At 34.7% G+C, this 23,051-nt stretch overlaps 1 protein-coding gene across 1 annotated transcript; it reads right to left on the bottom strand.

The window, feature by feature from the left end:
• Positions 1-660: 660 nt before the first annotated feature.
• Positions 661-20,638, bottom strand: Mettl14 (methyltransferase like 14). Its single transcript, XM_089250905.1, has 10 exons — positions 20,086-20,638; positions 16,304-16,389; positions 11,464-11,524; positions 10,310-10,378; positions 8,025-8,112; positions 5,663-5,753; positions 5,058-5,196; positions 4,410-4,502; positions 3,707-3,823; positions 661-1,198 (listed from the first exon to the last, which is right to left on the bottom strand). The coding sequence occupies exons 1-10, from the start codon at positions 20,140-20,142 to the stop codon at positions 731-733; spliced, it is 1,269 nt and encodes a 422-aa protein (XP_089107031.1). The 5' UTR covers positions 20,143-20,638; the 3' UTR covers positions 661-730.
• Between the last annotated feature and the right edge of the window lie 2,413 nt (positions 20,639-23,051).

A 23,051-nucleotide genomic window follows, 5' to 3' on the forward strand; every position in this document is an offset into this window, starting at 1 on the left:
CAATAATTTTGAATGATGAATGGTGGTTACCGTTAATTGTTGATAAGATTTGGTAGAAAAGCAGGACAAAAAACTAGAAAGTAGGGCATTTTGCCAAAAAGAAGGAAAATCGTGAGACCTGACTATAGTTTGTGATGAGACTCAGTGTTTGTTTCACTGGATAGATTTCCTTAAAAATGTTCAAATACAAATCTTGCAGACACATTTATGGGTGTCAAAAGACTTTTGCTGCTAAAACTCTTTCGTGGGGGGAGGGGAAATGGGAATCCAAAAATTAATACACGATATACAGGAATGCTGAAAAATAACCAGACACAAAGAAATATAGATACAGTTAAATGTAAATTAACACAAAAATTGATGAAAATTATGAATTGATTAAAATTCAGAACTGAAAACTTTTTTTTTATGAAAAAGATAATTCCAAATTAAATGGAATTAGGATCTTAATGGAAGAAATGATCTATTTCCTGAAAGCAAATGAAAATTTAGAATTAATAATTTAAAAGAATGATTTAAAGAAATACCAACACCAATGAAATTTTAAAAATGAGGCAAAGTTATGTTCTGGGGAATCCTGCATTTTACTCTTCAAGATGAAACCCTCAGGAAGAGTCTCATCAATCAAAAACATCAAAAAATAACCAAAATAATCCAAGAGAATGTTCAATGTTTTTATTTTAAAAAAAGTTCATGGATTTTATTTCTAAAAAATGGCAAAATGTGTGTTTCATCTTCCTCTATGGGCTCCTCTGCTTCTTCCAGAAAATGTCTTTCCTCTTCCAGCTCCTCGAGCAGCAGCCCCTCTGTTTGCAGCACCAGGTCCACCGCCACCTTTGACTTTTGGAGGAGGAGACTTTGGACGTAAAGCTTCTATTCGATCAGTACATCCCGTCAGATAATCGGAAGCCCCTTTGTTGAAATATGAATTATACACCTCACTATTGAAATTACTGTTTGTGAGCTCTGGTCCAATTGTGAGCCATCCAGGGCGTATAGTAACGTCCCTCCCAAAAATATGTAGACGTCTTCGACCTAAGCAGAAATGCTCGATTATGTGAAAGATTTCTTCAGGCTTTGCGATACTGCCGTATTCTGGTTCATCAGAGATAATAAGGTCGATATCGATATTTGCATGGATAAAGTCACCATCTGTGCTGCGTCGAACAGTGCCTTTTATTCCCATCAGACAGTGCTCCTAAGAAAGATTACATAATCACAAATTGATTTACTGTTTAAAAACTCTAAATGGAAGCTCAAATGAGATTTGATGAAGTGAATGAATATTTGTTACACAGGTATAAACTATACAGATACTAGTATCCATTCAAAAATTGGAAATTAATAAGACTAATTAATTATAGAGAGGAGGTTATGTCACTCTCCGCTATTCTATAATAACTAGATGTGATGAATTTTTGGAGCAAAAACTTTCATATGCCCCTGTATGAAATCAAACCATCATCCTTTTTACAATCTTGGTGAGTGTGCTAAGCTATAAATACTATATTGCCTACTATGGTAAAGGACTGATATCCTGGAAGGGACAGAGCCCAGGCCATGTCTAGTCTTACAGGCTGCTATGTTAAAGAAGCACTGATATTTTTCTTCCTTATGAAAGCTGAATGAGTCTGTACTATTATGGACAGTATTTTAACCCAATCAATAGTCATAGGCAGAGATACAGGATGGGGGAGGGGGCTCCCAGTCTCAATGATGGAGCTGACTGATCTAGGGTGAATGCATACATATGAACTGATATCATCATTGTGCATCATCCTTTTACATCAGGGGTGCCAAACTCACGCCCCCCACAGAAACTGTTGGCGATCCACGACGTCTAAACAAAAAAGATCCCCCACATATATATATATATATATATTCTCTTTTAAATTTTAAAAAAAGTTGAAATAAAAAGTATGAAGAATTAATGCCAAAAAATTATGAAACAGAATGAATCAGCAGTGAGAGCCGCTATATGCATTAAATCAGCTACATATTCACAAGAAATTCCAAGCTTTTTAAATGACAGTTCCTTGTTAAGGAATGGATGATAAATGCTGCAGAAAATGTGTCGTAAATATATACAAGCATTTCATGATATTTCTTATACCAAGATGTATTGTGATCTGAAGAATAACAGCAATAGCTGATAATTTGCATTACCAGTTGGAAGTAATATCCTTAAATGTACATTGCTTTTCAATAGTGCTCAATGAAATTTTAGGTGTTCATGGACTTGGCTCAAACTCTGTTTCTTCGGGCTTGTGAGGGCGATATGAACATCACTGAAGAACTTTTAGAAATCTTTTCTAGTCATAAAACCACAACAAAGGAAGATATTTCCGACATTGTGGTGTAAACTGTATCAAATTATGTACTAGAGGAAAATATTAATTTTCTTTAAACAAACTCATAGCAGTGGAAAAGGGTGGTACGTCAGCAATGGCTATTTCACCACACACCAACTCTGGCCATACCGCTATATCACAGTTTACTGCTATTAACCAGTTGGGTTGGAAATGAAGGTGCCATCTATCTGTAGTTACGTCAAGCTAATTAGGGAAAATATCTCTTTCTACATTCTTCTCCCAAACCTGCGATCTGACTGAAACCTTCACTATGGTAGAGGAGCATCTTACCACCACACCACTCGAGCATTCGTCAGCAATGGCAGGTGAAAATATTAATTAAGACTCCAAGCAAAATTGAAGGGAATGTATTAAGACATTCTTAAACTGTAATCTTTCTGTTGAATCATTTATCAGCAGGTCATTTTATGAAAAGACTTGGAAATAATTAGCAGAGTTCTCAAGCCTGTGATGAGCACTTTGAACTTCACCTGATTCAGGGGCCTCAAGCAGCATTTATTACTGCAATTTCTTGAAAACTCGGAGAACAGATTTGATGTGCATTACATAGAAATTTGTTTGTTGTCTTCTGATGAAATTCTAAAAAAATATCTTTGGTTCTTACTTTTAAACGATGTAAAACTTTTCTAGAAATGAAAGATCACAAAAAATTTCATTTTTTAATAGTAAGACACGGATGCGATAACTATAATTCTTAATTTACATTACAGGACATTTGAATGTATCAAATAACAAACTTCAAGGGAAGGATAAGCAAATAACACATATGCATGATACATTGACAAGTATTAGGTGTAAACTGGATTTGCACAAAAGCCATTTATAAGAGAATATTTTCTATATTTTTCTATGAGTTATCAGATTGATCAATAAAAATTGGTAGCCCATGTGAGATAATTTTGAAGCAAATGGCCCACGGTCCATTCGAGTTGGACACCCCTGCGTTACATCATCTTTGTGTCCCTGCCTCTGAAGTCTATCTCCACAAATGTTAGTCGTACATCACAAAAATAGCCAACCAGATAGTGATGTAAGCTGAGAGTGACATCATTGCTACTCTCTACCACCTGGCAATCAAGTAGGTTAGCATGGCTGTGCAAGTTGGGGTTCTAAAACCAGCTTGAGCATGGATGTGTACAAACTCCAACAATTTTCCTTGAAAGATAGTGTAAATAACTTGAAAACTTCGAAAAATTTCTTGGATAAAAATGATAAAAACTTATTTTTAAAAAATCGGCTATGCTCAATTTAGATACATTAAAATCTCAGTAAAGCCTACACACTTAGTCTGCTGTTAATATAAAGAATAAAGCTCAATTGAAAAGTGTATTTACTTTTGTTCTCTGAAAAATGGCACGAGGCTCCAAATTTTTAGAATGTCCTGGATTGGTGATGTTTGTTTTGATCCAGCATATGTCTTCACATCTTCTGAAACCCCACTTCCGCAGGCACTAGAAATATACAATACACGGATATTAAACAGTGACACTGTGATTCATGGAATAAGCAAAACCAATTCAAAAATATGTTGAAGTGAGAAAGAAACAATATCATAAGTAAATCTCCACGGATAAAATATAGAAACTAAAATAAAGTATAAAAAATATGATATATATATATAAATATATGACATCCATATTTGTTATGGGCATCTTTTTCTCAACCACATCGCAGGGCATTTTGCCTGTTATGGCCTTGTATTTGTATAAAAAATTTAGTAATTTCAAAAAAATACAGGGAAAAACAGGACATTTTATTTTAAAAAATTTGGGACAGCCCGAATTCAAATTTTTAAAGTGACATAATTTTATTTTAATATGACATCCCCTGATGGGAATGTCACATTAAAATACACAAGCCGGCCTATACATACAAGTTTGTGGCTCACAAGCGGTAGAAATTCTGTATTTTTAGCCAGTGAACTGGAAAGGTTATGCACTCCTGCTTTTTAAACCATTAGTGCTTATGATAAAAAAATTCATTGCTTCAGCATGATTGAATGTAAGAGTAGTTCGAACAGAATGAGAATTCACTTACTTGACGACCAAGATCCAGCCCATCAGATGATCCACACCAAAGGAAAATGAAGGATCGTGGTGCTGCCACTTCTTCAATTTGCAGCTTCATAATCTATGAATAAAATGAAAGATTGTAATGTTTGCCCTGGATATGATACGGACATCAATAAAAAAATAAGGTACTACATAAAAATAATTCGTTTTTTATCTACCAATATTTCTCAAAACAAGCATCACAGTGAGGGAATGAGCATTCAAAAAAAATGTGAACTTGATGTTGGAGCCACATCAGTTATATAAGCATTCTTTTTATGATACAATTGAAATCTCATGAAATGTGTGATTTCTTTTAACCCTTTGCAAGCCACATAATTTTCCAAAACCCATAGAAAACAATGTAAACAGGTAGTATTATGGAATCCATTTTGAGTAGGCTCATAAATGTTTAGATGCTAGAAACAATACCACTTATTATTTATTCGCGTTTATTAATTTTTTACGATTCCCTATAAAATTGTGTTTTTCAAAAATAAAAACCATGTATGCTACATCAACAAAAGTGTCATAAGCACTTAAATATTTTTGAAAACAAACATGTGTGCTTATTTCGAGAAATATGGTATTAAAAGGAAAAATGCAGAGAACTATGGGAAAGAAAAATCATTACTTCATCCCATGTCCAGAATTTCATATTGGTCATTCCATTGGTTCTTTGATATTCTTCAAGTGGTGCTTCAACAAGAATAACATCAAACTTACAGTTGAGCTCACGGAAATCAAAATTCTCCAGATCACATTTCAAGTACCTGTGAACAAATAATGTCTTCTTAAACCAGTAGACATGACTACATCAGATAGGATGTATGGTTTGGCTATGGAAATACATATCATGAATAATATTTGTACCATCATATTGACAAAAAAATTTTAGTGCCCAAATCAAAACAAATCATTATTATTATTATTTTTAAATACAAAGTTGAGACCAGATATCATTAGTTGAGCTGATTCAGAGCAATGAAATTAATGCTAAGAAAATAAAAAAATCGTTACTTTACAAGAAAAATATTTTTTAAAAGTGAATTTGAATTTAAAAAAAACAATTGACAGATTTGAAACATGAATGAAAAAATATATGGTTCTGAAAAAAATTTATACTAAGGAATAGTAATTTTTACACTTTTTGAGAGCAAATATTGCTATGACTTGATCATTTTTACAAAGGAAACTTTGTACACTGAAATAGGTAACATGTGAATTACTGAAACTAACATTGGTGGAGTAGCTGTTTTTGCAATCAGTTCATCTTTCAATTTTATGAGCTCTTTCAGCTTTGGATATTCTTCGAATCTGTCAGCGAGACCTGTCAATATAATAGCACGCAGTGAAAAAAAACTTATCATAAACATGAGCACATTATTTTATTATAAAAACATCCAAATATTGGAGCTTTGACATACATAATACAAATGGAAATGTCACAGGTGAATAACCTAATTTATCAATTCCCTCAAAGAAGTTCACGACAAGCTTTTTAGGCTCAGTGTGCGCGCGCACGCACACACACACACACACACACTAATACAATTTCAAATAAAACTTCAATAACAAATGCCCACTTAAAATCATAGTACAGTTGCCATTTGTAAAAACAACCATGCATATTTGCAAGGGTTCCATTATAACAACTGATACAATAAGTCTCAATTTTTTTCTCCTATATATCCCATGCTATTTTGCATCCAATATAGCAACCTGCAAAACCTACAAAGACCATTCAATCCAATACAAAATCCAAACTCAGTTCTGCCTGCCTCTTTTTTGCAAAGAAATGTACAAAATCTGTGTTTTTGGTTTCCCAAAATTGTAGTTGATCTTGATATTGGAGAATTTGGTACACACAGTCATATGCATGAAATAGTTATCAAATTTTTACAATTTTAAAACTCATACATTTTCACTGCCATTGCTCACATTATGACAAAATAAATAGTTTTTTTATTCATTTCAAATATTAATTCTCTAAAGATTTTTTTCTTTTTCAGCTATTTCTTTTTTCAAACATTGGATAAAGGGACAAAAGGAAAAAGGATAAAAGGAAAATTTGATCTTGAACTTAAGTTCAAGATCAAATTTTCCTTAAGCCAGTAATGAATTATAGTTTATTTTTGTCTACTGCTGAAAATAAGACAATATTCAAGATAATTTTTTTTTTTTAATATTCACAAAAATGACTGATTCTACAGCATCAAATTCAAGATGGAAATCCCATAAACTACAACAATGTGCATTTCAAGTATGAACTGTTGCCAGATTCAAAGTATTTCTAATCTGTTACCAGATTTTGATACTAGAATATGTGTGAAATAAAATGGTATGCCACATTCAAGGATTTCTTAAACTTTTTTTTTGTCATTTTTTACTTCATTGCCGTGGAATGACCCCTTAGTCAATCTTTCAGCGCTTGAAGCGTGCCATTGAAACCAGATATTTCGATGAAATTGGTGTCACCATATAGCATTTTTTCTGCTCTTTCTAAATATGCACTTAGTTTGCATATTTGTTTCTCAGAAACTTCACAAATTCTTTTTTTTTCAGACTTGAAACATTTTTTTCCCCATAATCGATTATCTACCATAACTCAAAAACTGTTTCAGATAGGTCAGGGTTGGTGGGGTGTTTCATGATTCACTTGGGCACATTTACCACCCTTTATTGTTTGGCATAATAGGTCGAACTCACCCTGTATATCATCATTTATTTAAAATTTTTGATAATAGTATCAAGCTTGAACATTTATGAATTTGTAACAGCAAATCATCAGCTTTTTTTTATCTTCACTTTCTAAAATAGGGGTTTTCGACATTTTTAGTTTTCTGGGCAGTATTTGAATAAGGAAAAAAATGTTCTGGGTCTCATATTTGGGTGGGAAAAAGAACTGTTTTGGGCTGTACTTGAAATGCAATTGATAGCTGATGAGAGAATTCTGAAGTCAAATTTACTCTTTTAAGTGGAAAAAAAATGAGCAAAGGTCTTTTTTTCTTTGAAAAGATATACTTGAAATCTACCAGAAACAGTATTAATATACTACAAAAATATTTATTTATGTAAGTGCGAAGGTTTTTGTTGGACCATTTCAGATCTGTACCAGATATCACTAACGAGCAGTGGATTGGTCAGCCTTTTTCTGAAAAGTTTGTAATCATGTAAATGAGAATGTCTGTCTATTCCAACAACAGAAAACTTCAAGAAATAGCTGGGATTCTTGATGCAGTTATAACTAGATGTTTCAGTAGACAGCAGGAACATGTGAAAGATATTGGTCCAAATTCCTTGTTGATGCATTACAAATTCACGCAAATTATAGAAAATACTAGATTTCTTTTCTAGGAAAACTTTTTTAATAAGGAAACGTAAACAAAACTCTGCACAGGGTCTTCAATGTTGGGCTTGTCAAGTTCTTTGATAGTATATGTCCAGTATAGCTTAAAGGCTGGCAGGTTTCATTGGAGTTTCTGATGAGGCCCTAAACTGTGTCAAAGGTTGAAGACAGAGGGTGTTTGTAGCAGGAATCAAGAATAATATATAAAATTTGATTTTATTTTTCAGAAAATACACACAAACACATACTCACCAACATCTCTGATAAAATTTTGAGGCTTTTGACCAGTATCAACAAAATGTTGGCAGTAATCATTGTGTGGATTTGCACTTTGTGTTCCCTGATAAGACAACAAGGTAACCATAAATTTCAATCATAAATTACACAACAGTGCACAGAACACCAAAACTCTTTTTGAAGTCTACTAAAAACAAATGGCGTTGGGGTATATTAAAGTTATGAAATTTGACTCCATATATCTAAAGTAAAATTGAAGTTTACTGGGAAAAAACTACAATCAATTTCCATAAACTATCGGTTACAGTATAGCTCTGAATAAGATCCATGGTGATAATTTAAGTGACTGGGATAAATACATTATCTCAGGGTGTGCCAAACTTGTCAGTTCAATTAGCTTCCCTAAAAAATGTATCTCCGTATGAGCTAGATGAGTGACAGAAGAGTGAACTTGAAGAAAAAGATAAAAATTAAAGAAATAACATTTTATAATACAGTTAATCCCATTATAACGAACTCCAAGAGACCGGAGAAATAAGTTCCTTATAACAAAATTTTGTTATAAAGGAATTCCAGGTGTTTGCATTGTTCCCATGTAAACTTACCTGAGAGATTAGAAAAGTGTTCGTTAAAAAGTAATTTTTTTGCTATAATGGTATTTGTTGAAAAAAGATTTGACTAATAATAACAACCATTACCTCCTTCCACACCAGACAAGCCGTAGACATGACTGTGCAGGATACCAGATCAGCTAGCTGAATATTTGCTCTGTACAAATATTTATCTTAATGATTTCAATACAGGGTAATATGGTAAGGAGGTGGATGGAAAATGGGGGTGATTTAACATCACATAGCAAAGTACTTCAATTACATATGTCAATCATGTAATACAGTAGCCACACAACTAGATGGCAGATATAACATCCATGTCATGCTACCACAACAATGCTTTAAATTGCTTCATTGTAATTTTCTTCTGACGTTCGCATGTCCGTCCATGGTATTAATGCCCACGAACACCAAGATATGCGCACATACAGACATGCACACACATATGGTGTGAAAGAGGTAAAAGAAATTTATATTAAATTATTTTACTAGTTTTAAAACAAACTCATTGATTGTTCAAGTATAAAGAAGTTATCACTAATTAGAATAATACATATTTTATAACATATGGTGGTTGAGTGGTTATAGTGACGGACTCGCAATGCGAGGATCCGGGTTCGAACCCCACAGTGGTGGTCGGCTGAAGTTGGTTTTCTGTGGTTCCCAACTTCAAGGCGCAAATGCGAGCCGATCTCCCCGTTAAAAAGTCTCACCACAGAGAGCAACAGTCCTACAACGATAAATCATTCAATCATAACACTTCACTCATAGTTAGAAAAACTGGTGGCAGATGGCCGCACTACACATAACAAGCATTACAGAGAAACAAAAAACTTCACGTCAGGTTTCACTACACGCACACGCACATTCCCGCATGTACCGATTCGTTGGGGGTTCCGCGGGGGGGGGGGGGTGCATGTGTGGTGTAGCAGTAGTAGGTAGGGCCTCCAAAAAAAGGGCTCGGGGATCCATGATGTTCTTAAGTCAGCCACCTCATTGGGCAATTTGCCTGATGTGGCGTTGTATTTGTATAAGGGTTTATTATTTTGTCTTTATGTATGAAATAATAAGCTTTTTAGACCCTGTATGCACCAATGTGGTGGCTACTTTTCTCACTGTAGGAATTTTTTAACCTCAGGTAGTTAAGCCCTGACTTAAAGGATTGTGCAAGTTTTGAGTTAAAAATATGAGCGTTCGGGACGTTCATCAGAGGGCAGTATTTGAAGTAGAACTTTCAGGGGAGTTTTATGAGGACTTTCAGGAGAAAAAGTGCCTCTGGGAAAAGTGTGATTTATTATATAAATTTTTTAAATAAAATTGTGGAAAAATTTTTATGTGAAGGTGAATATACCTGTGGCTGAAGAAATTTGAATGAAGTGAATTATTTCCTCTAAAAAAAATTAAAAAAAGAGTGAAAATTAAAAAAAAATTATAAAGATTAGCTGATATATTTTTAATGTATTTTTTGAGTATCAAAATTGCAAAAACATCTTGAAAAGTACAAAAAATGAATGCTCGGGTCTGAAAGGGATAAACAAATATGATTTTTTTTAATAAACAAATCACAAAAACACAGACATATATATACAAACATACACATAAATGCAACCACTTTGTGACCCTAAGGGGCATTAAAATTGAAGGGTCACAATAATAAGGATTTCATCTTTAATGGCAAGAAAAACTTACCTTCAAAAAAGTACTGGAGTCAGTGTAGGTTCTGACTTCAGAAGCTTCGTCTACTTCCTTAGGAGCATCCTTGCAAGAAATAAATGCTAATTAGGTCACAAGCAAACTTTAAAATGCAAAAATCAGCACAGACATACCATAGAAAAAATCGAATTTACAGAATGGACGATATTCAGGAAAAATTGATCCATCTGGTCAATAAAAATTGAAGCTCTTTTGGAATTTCAAAAAAAAAAAAAAAAATTCTAGACACTTGTGCTGAGATCAACTTTAGGAAGAAAAGTTATTTTTCCCCAAATGGGAATCAAACCCACGTCATCTTGCTTACCAGGCAAATGTGTAAGCTTTTCTTTCCAAAGTTCATCTCGGCACTAATATCCAAAAAACATTTTTCTCTTTGATATAACATATTATAGGCCAGAAGAATAACATCTTTCTTGGAGCTTGTCCGATTATACAAGACTAAGTACTCTTTTTATTTCTTCTCTGTTAATGGCTAAAAAATTAGATTTAAATTTCAGAAATAGTTCTGAAATGAAAGCCAGGTCAGTCATTTTCCCTGCACCAATGATTTTTCTTTGCATGATTAACATGTATACTCCGAGTAGATATGTTTGTCAGTACATTTAGTATATTAGATCGGGCTCATTGAATCTGTCAGTCAAATTCGAAAAATGAGGTGCATTGCTTTATTCCATATGTGCTCAACTTTTTCCAAATGTGTAGGTCACTTGAATGATTTCGCACTCATCTGGATATCAACTAGCCCTGACCTTGAGAAATGAAGGGGGTCATTTATGCAACAGTCACACACATGTATTTTTCAGCCATCTCATGTCTATCACCATTATCAGCTGATTATACTGAATTGTCTAATATCAAAAGTCGTGGTTGAGCACACTAAAGGACAGATTTTGTTCATTTCTTTGTAAGGAGAGGGACAGAGCAGAATTCTGATGCTGTATTGAATTGAAAAATCTTTGCAGGTCGTTATATTGGATGAAAAATAACATGAGATTAATAAGAACACATTTGGGAGATCCAACTGATTATAATGGAATTTTGACAGTAACAAGTGGTCATTATAAAGAGTGTTGACTGTGTTATGAAAATTAATCTAAAACTGAATCATGCTAAAAAATTTTACAACTCACTGATTCTTCTTCAGGTTTCTTGTTATTCACAAAATCATCAGCTAAAGACACATCAGTTGGCCTGAAATTTAATATATTTATTAGATATCAAAAAATTGCAATTTAAAATTCTGTATGCACAAGAAAAATGTATGTGATTAATAAAATACTGATAATAGGCCAACAAACATTATTAAGCTGGGTTTATACTGATCATGGTCAGTGTTTCACTCAAGTGATTCGCTGCACTCCTGGGTAGTTTGAAAAGGATGACAAGTCACAAGACAAACAATGAATCAGTGACTTATGAGGATCTGCCGGATGTCGGTACATCAAAGAAAATTGGCATCATGCTTCTTACTCACCATTCTAGTATTACTTTCTCTATAAGTGAAAAAGAATTCTAACCCAATTCAATCAGTAGTAAATTGCTCTTTAGCAATATGGTCAGAGTTTATGTGTGGTAAAGAATGAAAGGTCTATTACACAATTGTCAAAAAATAGACACTCGCACAAAACCTGCAATTGCACAAATTTTCAGGCAATATGGAAGACTTATCAAAATACCAAAAGAAAGATCTTACAGAAGAGTCCAATCAGTACCTGTAGAGGTTTTTGAGAATGCACCTTTCCAATTAAGGGTAAATGAAACATTCAGTTGCTTATCTATTAAGAGCAAAGCACTATCTAGAAAAGCGTGAAACTTAATTACCTGAAGGAGATCAGTAACTTTCATAGTTAACTGTTTTATTTATGATACTGAGTTAATGAATTTCCTGCAAATGCGTCCCTTCAAAATGTATCTTACTTATTATCAATCTGTATTTAGGAACTTTAGAAGCGGATGAACATTTTTGTGCACAAACTTCTTTTAGAAAAAAACGATGACACCCCTCCTCTGTTCATGCAAAGTAAAAAAGCCTGGATATACCAAGTGGAGATGAAGATGAAGTTTGGAAAGAAAATTTGCACACCTCTGGGGGGAAATCAAACAAACAACCTCTTTCAGGCTAGGAAAGTCATCTACTGTAAGCTACAGAAAACTGTAATTTTCTTTCCTTTGAGCATATTGTCGTTAAGAGATATTAGCTGAGCAAGGAAGCTGTATCTCTGCTTGGTATCCAGGCTTTTGTACTTTGTACCAATTTCTTACTTTTTGTTTTTATTTCTATATTTACTTTTTCAGAGTCATCAGCAGTATTTTGTAACATTGAGCGAATAATGTCAACATTTCTTTGCTTTTGTTTAAACCTTCACCTCACTACCACTACAAGAGCAATTATCAAAAGAAAAATTCTTTTTTCATGAATTTTTCCTTTTTTCATTTGCAATTTTAGTTGAGAAACCCAAGAACAACATAGTTTCGGAATACTAAAAAACACGTCGGATAATTTGAGATCCATCAATGCTATTGTATGCATTCATATCTAACCAGTTTATACAACAGTAGAACCTCGATTATCCAAACATGTTAGGACCGACGGGTGTTTAGAAAAATGAAAAGTTCGAAAAATCTATTTTAAAAAAATAATTTGATAATGCAAAGGAATAATACCCCCCCACCCCCCATACGGCAAAACTGTGATAAGAACTTTTTTGCTGTCAAGAAGACCACTCCCCCCCCCCCCCTCCCATTAAGTCACACCCATAAGATTAAGATGAATTTGTCAGAAAAAAATATGCAGCTAAATCTGCTCCTATTCACGTGTTTATTTGCCAATTGTTTATAACTATATAAACTGTACATGGATCTGCCCCTACTTACATCTATAGTTCACAGGAACGATATGTACAATTGTTTGGAAGTGGATTATTGCACAATAGAACGAAGCTATCGACTTGGGAGATAAGAGGATTCAAGTTCCAAGAAAATAGCAACTTTTGAGCATAAGTGACTATAGAAAACTGAAAATGAGTTAGGCTGAAAAGGTGTTCGGTTGATCGAGCTGTTTGGAAAATTGATGTTCGGATAAACGAGGTTCTACAGTATTTGGTTCCAGTATTTCATTCAGGACTACTCTTTAGTTTTATGCCAATTGTTATCTACCAAAGTAATCTCAGGAATAGTTTTAAGAAAACCTAGTGCTATGGCATTGATAGCCATCGCTACTATATGATGCGGAAGAGTTCCGATTTCCTATCCAATATAATAATAATAAAGAGAAGGGACCTTTAGCCCTTTAAATGCACAAACATGAACTGTACCTCTTTTGCCTCCATCATCAACACTCCTTAATTTTATGGCCACTTACTTAAAGGGTCTCTTTAAAGATTGTGTATTAGCCTTTCTGTATTCTTCTTTCTTTTCTCTCTCTCCCTAATACTGAAACCTATCCCTTGACCATTGTATTGCCACCTCCAGGCAATTGACTTTATGGTTTTATTTCATTTATTTTATGCATCCCTTCATGGGAATATGTGTCGTTTCTGACTCTTTTTCTCTTTACTTACTCTATTTTATTTTTTTCTTTTCCTTCTCTTTTTTTGTACATACCCCCACACACAAAAAACGTTTCGACCCTTATGCATCAAAGATCGTACGGGGGTGAACCTGACCAATCATGTTAATTTTAATACTAATTTTTATCTACATAATCCTCATCACCCAATAGAAGGATCTTTTTTTGAAACCGGACTGTCAATGTGAAAAAGAGGGTTGGTGCCCCTCAAGACTTCACTTTTGGAATTTTCAAAAAATTCAAGGAGATTGATTAGTGCAAGTTAAGAATCAAGTTGGATAAAAAAAGATGTACTTAGAATTCATTTTAGACATGTTAATTTTCCATCGGACGTTGGAAGCATCCGTGACAAAGAGGATGGAGGAAAAGGTAGAAAAGAAGTTTTTACGACATTTTAAATTGTAATATGGAGATATGGGAAACAGATAAAATTGGGAAACTATTTAGATTGATAAGGTAATTTAGCATTTAATGAGATTGTTCCCCTCTTTAACAACAAAAAATTCCAACATTGAATTCAGATTTATTACACCTGAATTTTAAATTTATACAACATATTGTTTCTTCCTATGCTGCTTGAAATTTTGCATCGATAATTATTTAAATAATTATATATTTGTGTGTTTGAAATGGGGACTGTTTGTATGATATTTTGTTTGATTAAATATTATTGAAATTTAACAGTAGCATGATTCTTTCTTTCATGAGTCATCATTTCTTTTTTAAATGTGTATTGGACCAATAGGAACCTGGGTTAAATCTAGATAAGTGCATATATATATATATATATTCTTCCAGTGGTCCAATATAACACTAGGGATTCTAGGAATAGGTGGATCTTGGTAACCTAACCAGGGCTGCACAAACCTATGCCCGACCTGTCCGGGCCATGTAAAAATTCTTACTAGCCATGTATTTTTTCAACCACATGCTCAATGCAGGCACATAAAAAAATTAAAACATGTTTGTGTTTTTATTATGATTACAGATGGTAATGCAAGTGTTTCTCCAAAATCCCTTCATTATGACATTTGCAATAAAGGCCTTAAAAGCCTAATTTTTATATAACTGAAATCACTACAAGGCCGGGATCAGTCAGTTTGCAACTCACCACAATAACTGTATGGGTGTGTAATGAGGCAAATATGGGGTTTTATAGCATATATACTACAGCATGCCCAGAAAATTTACCAGGGAGAATCTATTAAAATAAATGACATGTAAAATGGGCATGTTATTCAGATACTTTTTCCAATTAATATGTTTCCATAATCAGTAGAGAAAAAAAAGGCTTGGGTAAGGATTTCTTGTCAGTGCCATATAATAAGGTTTGTTAACGGTAGCTCCTAATTAATTGCTATTTAGGAGCTGCTAGTTATTATAATTTAATTTCCAGCTATGACTTTATTAGGTAATTGTGAAAAAATTACCTAATAAAGTCAAACTAAATCTACAAATTTTTTTCGTAGATTAGTATTCATTGTTATAATATCCAAGAGATGCCCGTATTTATTTTGTACCAAATCATTTTCTTGTATGCAATTAAAGTTTATTTTTTATATGAATTTTTCAAATTTTTTATAATCAATTTTTGTTATTTCATCATCTTCATGATTTAAATTCCCTTCTTGTTTATCGAAAAATGTTATAATTCCTAATATTGAGTAGTGGTCAGTGATATCAGCATTAAATACTGTGAAGTTTTGTGAGGCATTCTGTTTTGTTCTGTAAAAGACGTGATCTATGCATGTAGGCCCTATGACTTTCCTTTGTTTCTTGTGTTATTTTTTGTGCAGTGGTTTGAATCCGTTTATGGCTATTATGTCTAAATACTGTGATGTTCCATTAGTTTTACTATATAGATCAATGTTCATATCGCCAACTATTAATATGTTACTTTTTAATTTTTTTAAATTGATTTCTAGTTCTTCATTAAACTGACTAATTGTGTATGAGAGAGTGTGAGCGATACAAAAGCAGAACATTAACATCATATTCTATGAGGTGTATAAACAAATCTTCTGTTGTAGTGAAATTAATGTTTTTTTTGTGTTGATTTAATTTGTTTATTTATATACATAATTACTCCCCCTGATCTGTTGTAACTTCTACAGTTTGTATAACAATAATAATCACTGATATGTTCATAATTTGTTATGCAATAACTGAATTCTTTATTTTCATCAATCCATATTTCACTTAAACAAATTATGTCAATTTTTTCATTTAAAGTTCTTAAAAAATCAGAAGATAGAGGATTATGTGAATAACTGTTTCATGAAGCTATTTTGTGCGTTTTCTGTTTTTTCTTTATAACAATGAGAAATAATTTTTACAATGAAAAAAGTAAATTCAGTAAATATATTTAGTAATATTTTTCGGGCAAAAAAAAATTGTCTTACTTCAATTTCTTCGCAGTCGCTGAATCTGATTCATCTGTCCGACTTCCGAGAACTGTACTCAAGTTTTCTTTGCAACCTGCACCAAGCTAAACATTAAAATAAAATATTCATTGCATTAAGCTAAATAATTTCAAGGTAAACCAATAACCGCTGATGGACCTACTGCAGAGAGAGTAGGCAATTTGAGATTTTTTTTTGAAAGAAAAACACACAAAGCACAATCTACATTCAATCACAGGGTGTACCAAAAAAGAGCAGCTGTAGATACTAATAACCAAATTCATTGCAAAAGAACAGACATATAGATATGTTGTAGATCTACAAAGTTTGTTAAAATAAAAGTATCCTACCATAATTTTTTGTGTGTGAACCAATGAAGCAAAGGAGGCATTGTTTGATGAACATGCATAGGCGATCCTAGTGCACATCATACTTGAATTTTTTCCTGTCTACAGAAGCCAGCAGACCGCAAATGAGAGAGTAAATGCCATCACATTTTCGGTTTTTGATAAAATGACAGAAAAACTTGAAAGGCACTACTGCATTAAATTTTGTGTGAAGCTTGGTAATTCCCAACTGGCCCCAAGATTCAACAGGCCTCTGAAGATGAAACAATGAGCACCACACAGATAAAGGAGTGATACAACCACTTCAAATATGGCTACACATCAGTGGAGAGTGAAGTAAGTTTTGGTAGGCCCTCAACACACAGAAATGAGATGGTCATTGACCAAGTGAGGACTCTGGTGATACAGGATCATCGAATCATGGTCACAGAACTTGTAGACAAAGCAGCAAGCATCAGCATTGGATCCATTGATTCCATTTTGACTGACGGTCTTGGATTCAGGAGAATCTCAGTGAAGTTCACAGCTGCTAATGAATGAGCACCACAAGTAACTTCAGCTGGAGATTGCACAGGAAATGCTAAAGTATGCACCACATAGCAAAACCATCACTAAGGAGCACTATCAAAAGGTTCTGTGCCTTAATTGGCTTCTCAATCACGACTAATAATGCAGTAGTGTTGAGTTTTTCTGCCATTTTGTCAAAAAAAAAAAAAATCTGAAAATGAGATGTCACTTACTCATAAGTAGAGATGTGAAGTGAGAATATTCTCCTGGATGTAAAAATTGGAGAATAATTGAGAATATTCATTTTTCTTTAAAATAATTTAAATTTTTTTACTAATTTTGTTTATATTATGAAATTTAAATCAGTTTTCATAGCCTAAAACATTTAAAGCAAAGCAATTTTTTGCATAATCACCCCCCCCCCCCTCCCCAATGACAACTTTTAGTTCGAGAATATTCCCAGAATATTCTCTTGGTCATGAAGAGAAGTTTTAAAAAAGTTTGCTTAATAAAGATTTCAGAAACCTTTAGATTGAAACCTTAAAAAATTATTTAAAATTAGATAAATTTTCAGAAATTAGTTTAAAGCAAAGCATAAAACTCAAAGTTTATTGACAAAGGAAGCTATTCTTATACAATCGCCTCCATTCTAAGATACAGAACTGTTGTTTTCTTCAATGTACATACACTTAGATTCTGTATCACTCACATTTCTTTGCAAGTTGTGATATTCAGCCTTATTGGTTTTATTTTCCTGCTTTTGAACTTTAATTATTGTGGGCTACAAACTTCAATATTCCGTCTTCTTGACAAAAGAGAGATGGAGACACACTATTATAAATTACCAGAGAATATTCTTATCGTAAAATAATAAGAATTATTCTCAAGTTATTTATAGAGATTATTTGTGATAACTAGTATTATAATATATTCTTGAGAATACTCTCAGGAAGGACTTCTATAACTGGAGAATATTCTCATCGAGGAAAATATTCTCTGGAACGACTATTATTAATAACTTGAGAATAATTCTTATTATTTTTGATAAGAATATTCCCCAGCAATTTGTAAAATTAGTCATTCCAGAGAAAATTTTCACGGATATTATAAATATTTATATCATAAACAGCACGAGAATATTCTCATCAAGAAATTATAAGAATATTCTCCTAAAGATTATTCTTTAGAACTTTACATCTCTACTCATCAGCAGTCTGCCGGCGACTGGTTGCTTCTCCAAACATAAATAAATTCAAGCATGTGCACTAGGATAGCCTACACACCAGCTCCTAACCATGCTTCCCTAGCTTTGTTGGTTCACCAGGGATCTGTCTAGACTTTTTTGTAGGCTTCCTGTTTTTATGAAATTTTTCTTTGTTCCAGGTTGATTGTTTTCACGGATTCCCCGCCCTCCCGAAACCTCCCCAAGTACCCCACCCCCATGAATCTGTATATCCCTTGTCAAGAACCACTATTACTGTACATAATGTAATTTGAAGAAATTAGACAGCACTGGAATTTTAGTGACTACAAGACAAGAGCAATGCAAGTTTGACTTCGTTTATAAATGTTATACTAATTGAATCTTGGAGTTGAATGAATTATCATCAGCATTTTCACTCCCATATTCAATCGAATTTATTTTTAGTGTAGCACAGTGTTTCCCAAAGTGGGCAATATCACCCCCCTGGGGGGCAATGGAATTGTCCAAGGAGTGGTAGAAGATACAAGTATAGCATAGGATCCTATGGGTTGGCTTGAATTGGGGGCAAACAAGTTTGGAAAACTGTGGTGTAACACATGTCTATATGTCGTAATATGTTTGAACATATAATACACAAAAAATACATACACACATATTGTTTGTTAATAAATGGAATAACTTACCCCCGGAAGTAGTAAATTGTAACCCAACGTTTAAAAAGAAATACGATAAAAATGTTGGGGTAAATCGAGAAGCTATCCATTCTTAGAATAAGACAACCATAAGTATTCTTTACGGGCATTGTATAATATTTTATCATGTGTATATATTGTTTATAATTTGTGTTAATTGCATTTTTAATTGGGTTGCTGTTTTTTGGTTTTTTTTTTAATATATGGCATCCATATTTTTATGGGCATCTTTTTATCAGCCACCTCATTGGGTATTTTGCCTGTTGTGGCGTTGTATTTGTATATTTGTATTACGAACAAACACTTTGTAGTCTCAAGGGAGTGAAAAGTCCTTACAGCCAGCCTAAAGGAATAAGCTACAGAATATTTTTTTTCTCTTGCAACAGAATTATTATATTTATTAGATATGTGTTCCAATTGGAACACATATCTAATGGACACTATCTAAACGGAAATAAATTAATTTATTTCAGTTTATGTATATATCTGAATAAAGTTCACAATTACGTAGCTTATCCTGAAGCTCAATATAACTATCATACATGATTTCTCTTTCTTATTATACTCTTTACTTGTACTCAGTTCAATATTGTTTTTATAAACTCTTTCAATACATTCATCTAAATCAGTGATTTCCAGTGTGGGCGATGGAATGTTCCAGGGGGTAGTAGAAGCCATGGCTCCCACATGGGGGCTGACAGGGCCCGGGACGGTTCTCATCATTTTTTGCTTTTCACGCTATAAATTAACTACAGAAGGGGCCCATTAAAAGTCTAACCGAGGGGCCCGCAAAACATCCTAGCATAGGGGTCCCGCTACAGGATGAAGGGGCCATGGTAGAAGCTATGGGTATAACAATGGATCCTATGGGTTACATTGCGTTGGGGGGCGATGAGTGAAAAAAAACTTCTGAAGAAGGGGGCGATGGGACAAAAAGGTTGGGAAACTATGATCTAAATGGTTTCGTAATCTATGTGTCTGACGAAGCCAAAAGTCACGATTGGAACTTCCAAAAGATAAAACTCATCATACCTGCTGAGCTAACAACTCTCTCCTCTTCGAGGATTTTTCCTTCAATGCTTGGAGCATTTCTTTAATTGCGAATAATATTTTCTCCTATAACAATAAATCAAATAGCCATTTATCAAATTTGGAGCACAAACCAAAACTTGTGATAGTAATACTGAGTAAACACTCTGGAGTAGGGCGAAAATGCTATAAACAAAACACACTTGTTGCCATTCTTGATACACAAAAACATTATCAGAGATGGTAAAGCCGGGTTTTCCTAGGAGCAGTTTTCCTGTGCCGCGCGCAACGTGATTCGCCAAGCGCGACACGCCGTCCACTCACCGATAAGAAAAGCGGCATGACTGTTTTCTCTACAGAGCGCAATACGCCTCACGACAGCGCTTTACGTTGGGCGTGATTGGCCGACTGCTTCTGGAGGAGTCAAATGCGTCGTGCGCCGCGGTTTTGCCGATATTCTCTTCACTCTTGTGTGTTTTCTTTTCCTTCCCTTCAAACCGGAGCATGCAGACGACAGAGTAGCTGATGCCAAAGCCATATACTTTATATAGCCGCCCTGATCTGTTGCGCCTCGCTAGGAAAACACAAACGCATAGCGTGATTATGTAACACAAACCTATTCCTTGGAAAACCCGGCTTTAGCAGGTTTCCTGTGCCGCGCACAACGTGATTCGCCCAGCGCGACGCACCGTCCACTCAACGATAAGAAAAGCAGCATGACTTTTCTCTACAGAGCGCAATACGCCTCACGACAGCGCTTTACGTTGGGCGTGATTGGCCGACTGTTTCTGGATGAGTCGAATGCGTCGTGCGCCGCGCATTTTTCGGATGTTCTCTTCGCTCCACTCAGCTATAAGCTCAGTGCTTCGCTCTTGTGTGTTTTTCTCAAAGGGAAGGAGAAAGAAAAAGCAGCATGCAGACGACAGAGTAGATGATGCCAAGGCCATATACTATAATATAGCCGACCTGATGCGCCACGTTAGGAAAACAAACACGTAGCGTGATTATGTAACACGCTTCTGCCGGCGTGGAATAATGTAATTCGGTTCACGCGGCACAAAAAAAACCTATGCCTAGGAAAATCCGGCTTAACCAACCAAATTTCCATCAAAAATTTTACTTTTTATGACTAAATTTTTCCCACACATTCCGAAATATGCTGTCATCTACTGGGAGAAATATTGAGCAGAGACGTCCGTTAGCCGAGTCGTTAATGACGTGACCATACATCCTGTATTTGCCAGAACAGTACACACGCTTTTTTCTGCGCTGTCCCGACTGTTTTGCAAAAATATTTCGGTTTTTCACGTATTTTCAATGCAGCCAACTTGACTTTTATTCCAAATTAACGATTAAAATTATCTTCCCAACTCAGAAATTGCAAAATAATTATGACTACAAATAAGAATATTTATTTCAAATATTTGTAACTTTTTTAAAATTCACTGCAATTTGAAATATGGTGCTTCATTTCCCTCGATTGGCGACTTTTCTGTGATTTTAGCACGAGTTAGCAAATATGATCAGTTTCCTCATTACTGTACTTAGGAGCCGTTCAAGTATTACGTCAGCAATTTTTCAGTCATTTTTGAACCCTTTCCCCCCCACCTCCACTTGTCAGCAAAATTTTGACACCTCTGTCCCCTCCACCTCCTATTACATATTGGTGGGAACAGAGACTGTACGCGGGAAGGGGGGGATAGAACCCCCCCCCCCAAACGATCAAAAAATATATATTTTTCAAAAATCACAATTTTGAAAGAAAATACTTTTATATGTTATTATAATCAATTTCTGTTAATTTCAATGTTATTCGAAGGCTAAGAACTCAAAATTTCTTTTCAAGAAATTCATTGTGACCCACCCTTTCAGCCATATAATGATAAATCCTGGTCCGTAGACCAAACGTGACCCGGGGTTTATCTTGAAGTTGCCTGCCCCTCAAACCTAATTTTGTAAAAACGAACTAAGCTACACATTTACAGATCGCTTCACCTAATTAGGCGACCCATGTCACAATTCCAGAGCATTCAGGCGGCCCGTGGCACATTTACAGATCACTCAAGTAGCCCCATGGTGCATTTTTCATGATCGCACAAGTAGAACTGCGCCACATTCACAGATCACTTATGTGACCCGCCAAACTGTGCCAGAACACTTAAGCGATCCGTGGCTCATTTAGAAACCACTTGAGTGACAGTTAGTACAGTTTTAGAGCACTTTATTAAGCGACCCCCAGTGCGGGTCTACATCACTCATATGACTGATGTAACATATCTTACCTCCGGCACATTCCCAGATTACTTAAGTGATCCGCGGCATACGGATCTAGTGATGCGTGGCACAGTTCGAGAGTTCTTAGCGGCCCAAACACATTTCCAGATCAGGGTTTTCCAACGTGAAAGCTCACCTGCAACCCTTGATGGTAACGAGGCTCTACCGCGGACCCCTTAACAAATTTTGAATATTTCTTCAACATACAGGGTGTCCTAAAAGTCTGCATTCGCTCTGCGAAACAAGAATCCTCACTTGCAGTAGATAAAAGTGTCAAAATATATATAGGCCCATATTTATGAGTTACACATGGTGTGACCATATTTTCCGGGGCAGAATTATATTTTCACAATATTCGGTTATTAGCGAGAATAGGAACAAAGAAAGGAGCATGTTTGTCTCCTACTGGTCGATTCCCCAATATTTTCTCTGAATTATTTTAGAGTACCCGTTCTCAACAGAAATAAAAAAAAATTGGTTCGGGTGAAACAAGAAAAATTTTCAAGCTAACAGGGTTCAGGGATTTTTGGGGTTCCGTACCGTTTTATTCCGCAGAACCCCAGAAAAAGCTCTCATGAAACCCTAGGGTTCCGTGGAACACCGGTTGGAAACCCTGTTCTAGATCGATCTAGAATGATCTTAATGATCATTTGAAGGATCCACGAAGCATTTATAGAGATCACTAAAGTGGAGGA

This window comes from Pholcus phalangioides, unplaced genomic scaffold (genome assembly GCF_987345545.1).
Source record: "Pholcus phalangioides strain wild (caught in Gottingen) unplaced genomic scaffold, Ppha-v1.0 ptg000024l_1, whole genome shotgun sequence".
NCBI lineage: Eukaryota > Metazoa > Arthropoda > Arachnida > Araneae > Pholcidae > Pholcus > Pholcus phalangioides.